The sequence below is a fragment of the Anoplopoma fimbria genome, chromosome 5, assembly GCF_027596085.1.
Source record: "Anoplopoma fimbria isolate UVic2021 breed Golden Eagle Sablefish chromosome 5, Afim_UVic_2022, whole genome shotgun sequence".
Taxonomy (NCBI): domain Eukaryota; kingdom Metazoa; phylum Chordata; class Actinopteri; order Perciformes; family Anoplopomatidae; genus Anoplopoma; species Anoplopoma fimbria.
Genome location: NC_072453.1, coordinates 18,132,226 through 18,146,362, shown reverse-complemented (window position 1 = coordinate 18,146,362; position 14,137 = coordinate 18,132,226). Strand labels below are relative to the sequence as shown.

Here is a 14,137-nt window from a genome sequence, read left to right as displayed (position 1 = left end):
GGAACACTCAGTCTCCCCGCTACCCATAATCCATTTCCCAGCCACAATGAGTATTTGACACGGTTCATACTCGGAGGCTTGCTGTATGGGGGTGGGTGATGTGTGGAAACGGCATCTTCCACAAAAAACACACACATTATAATAAATATGGGGAAAACTGCCTCACTGTTTTTCACCGTTGAACCTGATACAATTTTTTGATACAATATATATATATATATATATATATATATATATATATATATATATATACAAAGGAGAGCTGCAGGCAGAGAAGCATCTTGAGCAATATTTGCTGAACTCTCGTACTTGCTATCCAGGTGCTTATCTTTATTTTAGAGCACCTTGAGGTGGTTTCCACATGAACTAGCTGGTTTAGCAGATACGTTAGAGGTGTGTTTGTAATTGCACGTCATTTTCTGCCAATGTGTGCTCGGCTGTAGAAGCACAGATATTTCTGCGATGGAAATGAGGAAGGAGGAGATCCTCGCCCCACCCCCCAACATGGCCTCCACTCCTCTCAGGGATGTAGAGAAAGAAGAGAAAAGAGGGACATTAAATGCAGAGGGGGTGCAGGCCGCAGGGAAGAGGAGAGGTAAAAACATAGTGTGGGAGCAGGATAAAGAGAGCGCAGAAGAGGCGTCAACAGAAGGGTTTTCATGAGTGTCTGAGTCAGAATGTGGGTTAAACTGAAGGGAAGAAAACAGAGTACAGGAGGGGAGAGATGGTGTAGGAGGAGGAGAGGCTGGATGGAGGGACGCTTGATTTATAGCTAAGAGTACGGACAGGATGAGAGTGCTGCGTTTGGAGTAACACCTCCCACTCACCGGAGTTCTGCACCTCGTTTAAGTAACTGTCCTCAGCCACCACCTGCAGACGGGAACACAGAAGACCAGGATGTCAGAATTCAGCCCATTATTTAAGGCAAAAAAACAAACAAGCATGATGTTATTGAAACAGACGCAGACTAACAAGAAGACGGACTGTGGAGGTCAGGCGGTTATGTTTTCTCTTCCTTTCAATTAGCAGATTATTTTAGAAACCTTGGTGACATGAAGTCACTCATTAATGGAGAGAAATAGGCCTCAATATACCTGACAAATGCAATTTATGATGCAAATGTTTGTCCCAAAAAAAAGATTGTATAAAATAAATCCCACCTTCTCTCCTGACAGAAACCAGGAAATATTCTACAATAATATCTACAAGCTGCCTTTTGTCTGCATCATTTTAGGTGTTCGATAACAAATGAGCAGAGCTGTCGTTGTTCAGGTGAGGACATTGTGGAACTGCAAACAAATCTGGATGAAACATGCACAAATTTGACGTTTCTCTGCATGGATGCGATACATTTAAACGGCCACCTAAAGGATAAATCCATCTTGTTATTAAACAGTATAGTAAAAAATGTCATTGACATTTTCTATTACAGGATCCTGCTTCAGCCTCAGTGAAGCTGTTTCTACTTATTCTTGAATGAGAAATACTCTCAGGTCAAAGCCAGAAACCAGAGAACGAAAAAGAAAAAGCTGTAAACTGAGGAGTGTTCACACAATTAACTTGCTTTTGTGAATGAGTTCATTCATTAACAGCAGGAAGTACCAGTCAAAGTTAAAACATATAACTGGTACAAGCCACCCAGGTGTGAGAGCGGAGCGCACACAATAAACACAACACACACACACACACACACACACACACACACACACACACACACACACACACACACACACACACACACACACACACACACACACACACACACACATTCACTAATATTACAAGACAGTATCTGATGATATCTGACAGAAGAGTGTCGGTTTCAATTTCAGAAATCAGGTCACACCACTACACAGCAGTGGGGCACCTTGCAGAAGAGGAGAGGACACACACGTACACACACACACACACACACACACACACACACACACACACACACACACACACACACACACACACACACACACACACAGTCACAGTCCTGTGTGACGGCAGAGAAATACGACACATTTCACCTTCACACAGGTGAGTTCTGCTCTTCAGACAACCGACAACCCCCCACACACACACATGTATATACACACACACACACACACACACACACACACACACACACACACACACACACACACACACACACACACACACACATACATACACGTATGAAACACACTTTGCAGGAGCCTCCCAGAAGCCTCTCTGCTCAGCGTAATGATATTACAGCAGGACCAGGTGACCTGTGGTAGCGAACATGGATGCTGATATCTCAGTTCATATCAATCCCACGGCTCGATTACGGCGGTAATCAGTTATGACGCTCTCACAGCTGCGTCCAGCGCATCGCCATGCAAACACACAAACACACAGTAGAGCAGGGACGGTAAAGGTGGACGGGAAGAAATGAAGAACCAAGATACATTACTGCAGAACCGATGTTTATAGTCCAACCTTTTAGTGCTAAATGATAAAAACTGTGTTGACCTCACCGGTTGTTTCTGGTAATCTTTTATGTTTGTCTTCAGCAGATTTCCTCTTTTATGATTTGGGCACCACGCCTGGATTCAACCTGAAAAACCTGAAACACTATTTTGTGAAAAGGTAAAGTGCTTTGAGTTTAGGTTTCCTGCCATCTAATCTATCATGTTAGCTTCATGACCTATAAAAACACTTTTGGTGCGCGAGGATACATTTTGCAGCTTTGTTGATATTAGAAGTATATCATGTAAATTCTAGGGGACAGGGTTGGTGGATTTGCATACAGACAAATGTATACAGCAGATACAGCAGGTGCTCTCTGCTGTTGGGATGGCATTTATACAATATTGTCCTCCGACGATGAAGGACAGCATCAGTCTTTCGTGCCCCAAAACGTCTTTTGTATACGTTCCATGACAAAGCCCTGTACTGTCCATAGTCACATAGCCTGCAGTGAAGATGGAAGGGTCAACAAAACACCAGACTGTTCATTTCCCGCCCGGGACCCCCGCTGACCTAGAAAATTACATCCCTAGGACAATCTATTACACTTTACACCCCTGCACATCATGACACTTTAATTATATAATATACCTGTTTTAACATACTCTTATTTGTTTACCATATTTTATTGCATATTTTTAAGTCGTTATTATTGCACTGTGTTGGTTATTTACTGTACGCACCAATTAATCACATCACGCCAGATTCCTTGCATGTGTAACGTACTTGGCAACAAACAGCTTCTGATTCTGATTCCAGTTGACAGTCAATGTTGTTGTTTTTGTAAAGCATGAAACCATGACGACAACGGCCCGCTTACCTTAAAGGTGCTCGATACAGATAATGTCTATTGCCTCGACGTGGCACTCAACATGGAGACGGCTGAGTCGGTGGCTAGAAGCTAACAGTGCTAACGACTGAAAACAGTGCTGAGAGAGTTAACGGTGAGAACCTACTGTGACGAAGCTGTGGGTCGGGACCCAACATCCTTTTTCTAAATGTAACCAAACCTTTTTTTGTGCCTAATCCTAACCAAATCTGAACCCGAGTGTTTTAGATTATTTCTTTAACAGTGATTTGCAATTGTTTGTGAAGGCACAGACAAATTCTGGACGAAGTATTGTGTTCTTTAATTTAAAGGACTGGTTGGTTTAAACATAAAGCATTTGTGCCCATTTATTTAGATGTCTTCCTTGCACATGTACATTTGCCTGCGGGGCCCTGACAGTAGATCCAGCCATCCGGGCAACTTCACCTTACAACCACAACTTACTGTTTTAATGGAGCTATCACTGCTGTTGGCCATTGGTTGATTTCCACAGTTTGGTTTCCTTTCTGTTTACTTGTGAACATTACATTACATTACATTACATTACATTACAGTCATTTAGCAGACGCTTTTATCCAAAGCGACTTACAGGAAGTGTGTTCAACATAGGTATTCAAGAGAACTACTAGTCACCAGAAGTCATCAGTGCATCTCCTTTCTTAAACAAGCATCTAAAAGCATAAACCAGAGCAAAAGTACAGTGCAGAGGCAAATTACTATGAAAACAATAAGTGCAACAGACTAATACGAATACAATAAGTGCAACGAGGAAGGCTCAGGGTAGTACTTCTTGAACATCTTTGATTTTTTAGTTGCAATGTTAGGCAGTCTCCCTCTGCATTCAGTTTTTCTCCTGATGAAAACATTTGTCTAATGAAGTTGAAATGAAAGAATCTGAAACTCATCTACAGTGTGCTATTTGTGCTACATGCACGGCTGCTTCCAGTGTAAGGGGGTCTAATTAAATCCTCCACTAATGACTTCTGTACAGCTCATATGCTGCACATTAGCACAACACACACTCATCACACAACATAATGGGGGAAAAAGAAACTAGAAAATGAATGAATTTGATTAATAATGCTTGATTTAGCATTCATTTATTGTTTTGCGGCTGGAATACCAAAATAAATACTTTTAAACTATTTGGTCTTCTAAATGAGTGAACCTGAGCAGCTGTGCCTCAGGGTGCTCTGACCCACACCTGCCACACCTGACCCACACCTGCTACACCTGACCCACACCTGCTACACCTGACCTGACACACCTGACCCACACCTGCTACACCACACCTGACCCACACCTGCTACACCTGACCCACACCTGACCACACCTGCTACACCTGACTACACCTGACCACACCTGCTACACCTGCTACACTAGTCTTCTTCTCCAACATGTCTGATCTGCTGTGACAAGCCTCGGCGGGTTCCTCTCATGATATCCCGCCGAGGGGGCTGGAGGAGGTGGAGGAGGATGATGATGATGAGGATGAGGAGGGTGGAGGGGTTGTGATTGAGACCATGCATGTGTGCGTGTGCGAGCCCTCTTAATTGCACAATGCGCTTTCAATGCGCCATTAATTGGCTCAGAGGCAGATTAGAGGAGCTCTTTAAAACGCACCGACCTGCACCTGCTTTGTTGTAAATGCTGCCCGGCATAAATGTGGTAGTTTTATTGTGGAGCACAAAAAAAAAAACACCAGTCTGTTCTTAAATATGTGGTTGCATTGCCCTGAAGTCTGGTAAAGGCTTATCAATCATATTCATAATAGAATAATCGACCAAATGAGGTTTTATGTCAAACGCAGCTCAGGTCATCAAAGCGTGACAGTCACGGGACGACAGGGACATCAAAAACAAATAATCCACATTGCAAAATCAACCCCATCATCCTCATCCTCAACCTCATCCTCATCCTCAACCTCATCCTCATCCTCATCCTCAACCCCATCATCCTCATCCTCATCCTCCCCATCATCCTCATCCTCCTCATCCTCATCCCCATCATCCCCATCATCCCATCAATCCCCATCATCCTCATCATCCCCATCATCCCCATCCTCCTCATCCTCATCCCTCCTCCCATCCTCCTCCCATCCTCCTCCTCCTCCTCCTCATCGGACAGCAGTGTACGTACCTCCGCCAGCAGCGGCAGCCAGAGGCAGGCGGTTCCGATCAAGCACAGCAGCATGTCCCGGCTGGTTGGAGCCATCCTTCCGTCCCGGTGTGTCAGAGGCAGAGCAGCCTCCGCTCCTCTCCCATCTCTGAGCCCGACCTGTCCGGGAGCTGCTGCGAGAATGTAACGTGCTGCTGTGTGATGATGGTGATGTACGTGGGGAGGTTTTACGCACGGAGGACAGGGTGCGGCACTACAACACACACACACACACACACACACACACACACACACACAGACACACACACACACACACACACACACACACACACACACACACACACACACACACACACACACACACACACACACACACACACACACACACACACACACACACACACACACACACACACACACACACACACACACACTCACAGACACACACATATACACACACACACATCACACACACACACACACACACACACACACACACACACACACACACACACACACACACACACACACACACACACACACACACACACACACACACACACACAGACACATACACACACACACACACACACACACACACACACACACACACAGACTCACACACACACACACACACACACACACACACACACACACACTCACACACACACACACACACACACACACACACACACACACACACACACACACACACACACACACACACACACACACAGATCCAATCCTGGTTGAAATAGTGTTGAGCTTTGCAAAAACCCGATGCCACCAGCCTCTCTCTCTCTCTCTCTCTCTCTCTCTCTCTCTCTCTCTATATATATATATATATATATATATATATATATATATATATATATATATATATATATATATATATATACCTGTCAGCTGCTGATTAATCTTTGATGAATTTGGTTTTCTTTGTTGCAGGTTAATCACTTACATTTATGCAGACAATTTTGCAGCTGATGAATGTCACTAAACACACCAACACAAAGTCAAACAAACAGACTTGATGTATGAAAACAAATTTATATATATTTTTCTATAATAATAATAATAATCCAGACAACCTTAAACATCCCTTTTACTTCACATGTTCCCCACGTGGTGATGATAAACAGTGTTTCCAAGATATAAGAGGTAGCATCTCATCTTGTGCAATTACAGAACACAGCAGTTCAAGAGACACGAAATGAACATTGATATAATAAAGCCAAATATATAAAACGCTAAATGGTGCTAAAATTGTGAGTTACAGCTACAGTTGTGCGTTAATGTTGCATGAGGAGAAAGTGTTTGGCAGCAGACAGACAGATGACACGGCGGATTATCACATTTTGATGTAAAGATTATGTTGTGGATAAACAAAAAACAGACAACAACATGAAGAAAAAAACTGCAGTGGCCTCTATGAGTTAAACATTGAACTTCACATCTCATGAACCAAACATCACAGATGGATTTGGTCCGTTAATTGTGACAAAAAACAACAACACTGGCAGGGCAAGCTGAATATTTCAGTCTGAGTGCAGATGCCCTTTTAATTTTGTGATTGCCTCATAATGACTCAAAATATTTAGGACGTGAAGTTTCCAACCTGGACTTCAATCTAGACTTCCAACACTAAAGACTTGATTGTGACATGCAAAACAATCATTTTGTCAAACTGCTGCATGTGTAAATAGATAGACGGGGGTTTCTTTACTTTGTCACCTATCTGTAAATATATTGTCACTCAAAAATAATCTGCAAAGATCCAAACTGCTGTTAATCAGTAAAAAGTTGTCTGTGTTCATTACTAACTAATGGAAAAATACTAATGTTCCCTATTTCTCCTGTAGCTGCAGCTCCTGTTTGTAAACCTGCTCAACATAATCTGCTTTATGAGGAAACATCCCAAACTGGAACTGGCTGTGAAATGAAATCAGCACAGCAGAGATTTTTTTGGCTGATGGCGACAAAAGCTCTTCCAAAAAAAACACACACATTTTGATTATAGCGGTTGACAAAATTGCCTCAGTGCTTCGCTTTTCGAAATGGTGTATTTGAAGCCAATCCAAGGAGAAGCATTTCAGATCAGCACAGATAAAAACCAGAGCCGGCTGCCAGGACGGTTTGTCTTCACTCAGCATGTTGGACTCACTGCTGGGGAGAAGTGGGCAGCTCAGCTTTTTTTTTTTTTTTTCAATGTGTGTGTGTGTGTGTGTACTTAAAACCGATCAGATCCCAAAAAATGCAATCCCACCAAGGTGCAGAGTTAAGCAAAATCATAGAGATTTATAATCTTGAGGATTTAGTCTATTAAATGCGATTAAAATGTGTGACATCCTGTTTACTATCACATAAGACAAAGTGAACGTAGTGAGAATGTAACCGCATCAGGTATCATCATGTTTACCATGTTCACTGTCTTAGCTAAGCTAACATTTATTAAAGCTATTTTTTGTGTATATTTGTTGGAATTCTCATTACATTCGGACAGCAATCAATAAATCAAACTCAAAAAGAAAAAGATTCAGTATCTGGTGCTGTTGCAGGAATGAAGACGCCCAATCACTTCATTCAGCTACCTGCCTTCACATTCTGCCCGTGCACTCATTGCTCGTCACTGCAGTCTTCATCATGCAGCCAATAACCTGACAATGTTTACGTTCACAATGATCATTTTGGATGAGTGGCTCTGTGGGGGGGGCTGAAGGGACAGTGTTGATGAAATGGAGACTTCCTAGGGGCTTTTCAAGCTAGTGCTGCTAGCTTCTTGAGAGTGGGCAACACTGGACCGGGCTTTTCCGTTGGATCATTTTTATTAGCTTTGTCTAGCATACTCTTGCTATGTAGCTAGCTTTAAGTAGCACAGTACAGCCCTGTCGGCCCACCACCCAAAAGGATAGGCGTTGGGGTTGGGGGAATTGTCAGGCAAAGGCAGAGTCCCACTGGGGAGGACAGTGTCCGGTTTGGGGACCTCAGATTTACTTCTAAGGTCTTTGCAGATGGAGGTCGGGAGGAGAGTCAGCACCTCCAAAGTGTAAGACCATGGTTTTCTGCCAGAAAACGTAGGCTTTCTCCCTCTGGGCGCCTTCTTTTAGAGGTTTCCAGGAAGCTCCAACTGTGAGGAGAACCCGGCCTGGACCCAGAAAATGCTGCAGAGACTGTATGTCTCATCTGGCCTAGGCACGCCTCAAGATCCCCTAGGAGGGTCTGGAAAGAGGGACGTCTGGACAGAGATAAATGGATGGGCAAAGTAAAGCTGAGGATGATGGGAAGGTTCCTAGTTCTGCAGGTATTTGGTTATAAACCAAGGTATTGGACAAATTGAAACTTTGACCTGACATTGGCAAATTGATTAATCATGTCACCTTTTAACTGGATTGCTTTTAGTGGAACTGGAGTGAAGCATCTTGTCTCACACACCATCCATCACCCGTCCTGTCTGCTGGGTTTTGATGCCACATTGGCCACGTCTCTTCTCATCCACACACACAACAACAGAAACCATCGGAGCAGGAGACAGCTGTCAGTCACTCTGTTTCTTCACCTTGTATCCTCTAAAACTTTCCTCTTGGGTGCTGGTTAAATGTTTTCGTCTTGTGTTTGGGATCAGGGGCGTACATCCATCTTTGCTCAGTGTATCAGAGGAAGGAGATGTCCCCGTTTCAGCACCGAACTAGACACCAGTGTGATTTTCTGTCCCTGTGCCTTTGTGATCCCCTGAAGCTGTGGGAGAGAGATTAGCTAAATTCATCTACTTCACAGAGTTTTGTTTTACCCACGGGCCTCAGGGTGCAAGATTACTTGGGAAATTAAACTCTTTAAGTTTCATAGTTTCGCTTGCCATCGATGCCTTTGATGTCGGTGTTCAGTGATAACAGTTTGCTATCTTTAACCCAAATCCAATTTATGTTATCATCATCTTTCCCTCTCTGGTTATCTCTGCGCCTCTCTTTTCCTAATATCCTCTTTATTGCATTCGGCGTGTAAACAACATGGCTGGACGAGAGCAATAATAAAACAATACAATGCATGCACATACAGTACACAGCATATGTGTGTCTGTTTGTTTCTGCAGGGTTCTTTGTCTCTTTTTCTTTCCATTCCCCACACAAGCCCATATGTGATCCTGGATGAGAGTTGGCATCGCGTAGATGTTGTCATGGTAACGCGGCGGCTCCTCTCAATGCGAGTGTGTCTCCCAATCCTTGACTGTTTGTTGCATACGTGGCCAGAACAAAAAGGTGATGAGGACAAAAAAAAAACATGGAAGAAGAGGACGAGAATCAGTGAAATATAAAAATCACAACAAATTAAAACGCTGCAGGCTCGCTGCCTGTCACGATGGATTTCTGCCAAATGTAAGAGCTTTGAAGATTAACTTAAAACAAGCACACACACACACAGTCACATGTATAGTGTGTGTGTGTGTGTGTGTGTGTGTGTGTGTGTGTGTGTGTGTGTGTGTGTGTGTGTGTGTGTGTGTGTGTGTGTGTGTGTGTGTGTGTGTGTGTGTGTGTGTGTGTGATGAAGTTCTACCCAGAAGCACTTCCTGCAAATCCCATTACACCCATCCTCAGTTCAGCTAAGACAGTTGGTATGGAAACAGATCAGTAAAGCCTCCAAATCTCTCTTTTAACGAATCATTACCAGTCGCTGCTGCCCGTTAATGTCAGTGCTTCCACTCCATCACTAACCCAAACTGCCGCAGGGAGGAGGAGGACTGTGTGAATGGGTTGGTGAGCACAGTGGTAATCATCCTGTTCGCGTTCCCTCCACCCCTGTAATATTTCCATTTCCTCCCTTATAGTTTATCTGACAGCCTTTTACTTGCAAACGTTTTATGGTGCTGCTTTAAGATGCCTTTGCTGCAGCAGAGAAAACATGATTGGATTGCTGGTTTTGCATCTGAGACACAAACAAATAACAGGAGGGCTAAAGGAGAGCATGGGGGGCCATTCTGGCGTTTTGCATTTCACACCCCATGAAATCAAAAATTAAAAGACAATAGAGCATCAATAAAAGCAAAAAAGGCCATGGGTGTGAGTGTAGCTGGGGGGGGAACACACACAGAGTGTTGATTCTGCAGAAGAAGAAAAAAAAGATCACAGCTATTTCATCACTCAGAGAAGCCGAGGCCCCGCAGAGAGCTCGTGCTTCCTGCTTTCCTATTCTCTCATCTCGCTGACAGCCACAAAAAACCAGAGATGGAGAAATCAGGAGGATGGCGGAGGAAGAGAGGGGACACGCTGAGGGTGGAGGGGACATATGAGATGAAAAGGAAACGCTCACTGATGTTACAGCAGCTAATCCTCCACCTGGCTGAATGCTGAGGCCCGGGGTTAGTGTGTTTGATAGATGATATCCGTTTGTGGAAATCAGCTTCCTGGTTGGTGACACATTGTAAAAGTCCTTTAATTCCTGGACAGTATTTATGATTTAATTGGCTAACAGAATACTCTCAAAGAAAAAGAGATGAAACCTCTCTGTGACAAATACTGAAAGATGTGAGCCTTGAGCTAAATGCTAACATGCTCACACTGACAATGCTAACATGGTGATGTTAGCAGGTGTAATACTTTTTATGTTCAACATCATAGTTTAGCATGTTAGCATGCTGAAATTCTCTGATTAGCACACTGAACACAAAGTCCAGCTGAGGTTAATGGGATGAATTTTGTTTTGCAGGTATATTTTAGATATTTTTAATTAAAATTCTAACCTGATAATGTCACTTTAAAAAGTTAAGGGAGTTTTAAATTCATCCTGCGCTGAATTTCATGTCAATCCATCAAATATTTGTCGAGTTATTTCACTAAATGTGAGTCTGAATCTGTAGAGAGATGCTAGCTGGGCTAAAAATGCAATTAGGTGGAGGCCACAATTTGCCACCTTCCAGCTGAGTAATCACCGAGTCACTGCTATTGATTAAGAGCACTATTAAGTCCTCAGAATACATTCATGTCAGAGAACATTACACAGAACCTGGTGCTATAATTTAGAGGGAGGACTAAAGGTCCTCGTGTCCTCGGTTAAGAACCGGTACCTCGCCCCCGGCAACTTCTCTGGCAGCACAAAGAGCAACGTTCATTTGAGCTCAGTGTCGCGGAGGACGAATTTAATTTGGTATTTTATTGTTCGGTGTAGCAGAGAAGTCCACTGATTGGAAATATATAAATACAGTTTGCTTTTCAAATAAACTCCACAACACACAAACACACAGCACATCGGAGCTCAGCAGTTAAAGAAGTATGTTTTGCATGAATTCAAGGGAAAAAGAAAGTGATGGAGGAAGACAGAGAGGGTGAAGAGGTTGAGGCTGTACTCGTCATCCTCCTCTGAGGCCTTCATCATTCATCATGATGAGATAACATCTGCCGCCATGGAGAATGTATTCATCTTTCTGCATCTGATAACGAAACTGAAATCTGAATCTGTGTTATTAAAACTCTGTGGTCTGTTATTCTATCCAATCAGGTTCCTTTCGGTTAGTAAAAAAGTACCAAAAAATCATGTTGGTTTCATGTTTATTTCTTTTGTGTTGAAATAAATGTTTTACTGTAAACCACTGTGTTCTTTGTCTGAATGAAAGGCAGACTTGTATGTTGGGAATGTTGAGCTGAACAGGGAATTCAGATCATATTATGAGGCTACGCTGCCACCTACTGATGGAAATGCACATCCTCATAATGCAGCTTACATTTATTGAAATAGTGATTTTAATGGAAAGGGCTTAAAAACATGAATGGGGCTTTGTATACCAGGCAAAAGGGATTTTAGTGCTCGTTTAGTTTGATGAAGAAAAATCTGAATGTTGGACTACAAACTCCAAAATAAGAGAAAAACTACAGTGCCCACATTGTTTGAATATACATGCTTCAATCTCAGATGGATTTCATATAAAAGAGTTTAAACAAATGTTTTCATGTCTGGAAGAAGTTTGTCTTTCAGTTTGATGTACCACTGCAAATGTAACTTTGGAAATTGTATCCGAGTATAAAAATTGTTGAATACAAACAAGCAGGTTCCAAAGGTTTCTTACTACAGACAGTATATTACTGTTGTATTTAAATGTAAAATCATAATCTGTATTGGTCGCTCCAGCCGTCAAATACACAAATGTGTAAAGTAGAAAGTACAATATTTCACTTAGAAATGAACAATGGTTGTGGTTCTTTAGTTGGATTTATAATATTTTAATGTTTTAATCTACAGTGTAACAATAATAGGTTACATTCCAATTTCAAAAATCTGTAACTCTTGTCTAATATCTTTCTTATACATTTCTTTATCATTTAACAAAGACTATATGGCCTTATATTGTATTACAGTGTAAATCTAATTATTCTAATGATTCTAGGTGTGTTGGAGCTGCAGCGCCCCCGTGTGGTCACCGGGTGTCTGTGCGCTGCGCAGCTGTGGTGAACTGACGCTCAGAGCCTGCGTCACCTGACTGATGACGCGGGTCTGACCCGGAAACCAGGCCTATGATCTTCAGAATAAAAGCACAAAATACTATGAAATACACATGACGTCACTGAAGTGCAAAAAAAAAATACAAACAGATGGAGGATAAATATCATAGTTTGAATCGAACTATATTTGTATATTAAGATACATATGTTGTTTTTTTCTCCAAAGGTTGGTGTTTTAAACAGACCTGCTATCACAATAACAGTTTTAACTCTTTTATACATTATTATATTTCATTAATGGGATTTTGTTTTCTTCCTTCCAGAAACAATTGCTTTTCTAACATTTCCTGCACAGCTTAACACAGGTGATACATTAATGCTAAGCTACCTGTTCTCCTCTACCTGTCCGTACACACCTTGATTCCCCGTCTGTCCACCTGGTGTCCTTTCCTTTTCATGTTTGGTTATCTGACCTTAAATTGCAGAATACTAATACATAACAACAGAAACCGATGTGTTTAATTATATGCATTAATCCAGAATTATATTAATAAATAAAACACACACTTATATTTGTTGTATAGTATGTGTATTTATTGTCTGTGTAGTTGTATAGTATGTGTATTTATTGTCTGTGTAGTTGTATAGTATGTGTATTTATTGTCTGTGTAGTTGTATAGTATGTGTATTTATTGTCTGTGTAGTTGTATAGTATGTGTATTTATTGTCTGTGTAGTTGTATAGTATGTGTATTTATTGTCTGTGTAGTTGTATAGTATGTGTATTTATTGTCTGTGTAGTTGTATAGTATGTGTATTTATTGTCTGTGTAGTTGTATAGTATGTGTATTTATTGTCTGTGTAGTTGTATAGTATGTGTATTTATTTCTGTGTAGTTGTATAGTATGTGTATTTATTGTCTGTGTAGTTGTATAGTATGTGTATTTATTGTCTGTGTAGTTGTATAGTATGTGTATTTATTGTCTGTGTAGTATTGTTGTATAGTATGTGTATTTATTGTCTGTGTAGTTGTATAGTATGTGTATTTATTGTCTGTGTAGTTGTATAGTATGTGTATTTATTGTCTGTGTAGTTGTATAGTATGTGTATTTATTGTCTGTGTAGTTGTATAGTATGTGTATTTATTGTCTGTGTAGTTGTATAGTATGTGTATTTATTGTCTGTGTAGTTGTATAGTATGTGTATTTATTGTCTGTGTAGTTGTATAGTATGTGTATTTATTGTCTGTGTAGTTGTATAGTATGTGTATTTATTGTCTGTGTAGTTGT

The 14,137-nt window shown here is 41.5% G+C and overlaps 1 protein-coding gene across 1 annotated transcript in view; it reads right to left on the bottom strand.

Moving 5' to 3' along the window:
• LOC129091836 (neurotrypsin-like) overlaps nucleotides 1-14,137 on the bottom strand; it is a 33,877-nt gene that overhangs the window by 18,976 nt on the left and 764 nt on the right. The window contains exons 2-3 of the mRNA XM_054599533.1: nucleotides 5,447-5,619; nucleotides 828-870 (exon numbers count right to left, since the gene is read on the bottom strand). Of these exons, the coding sequence (XP_054455508.1) occupies nucleotides 828-870; nucleotides 5,447-5,619 (216 nt within the window). The remainder of the gene's footprint in view (nucleotides 1-827; nucleotides 871-5,446; nucleotides 5,620-14,137) is intronic.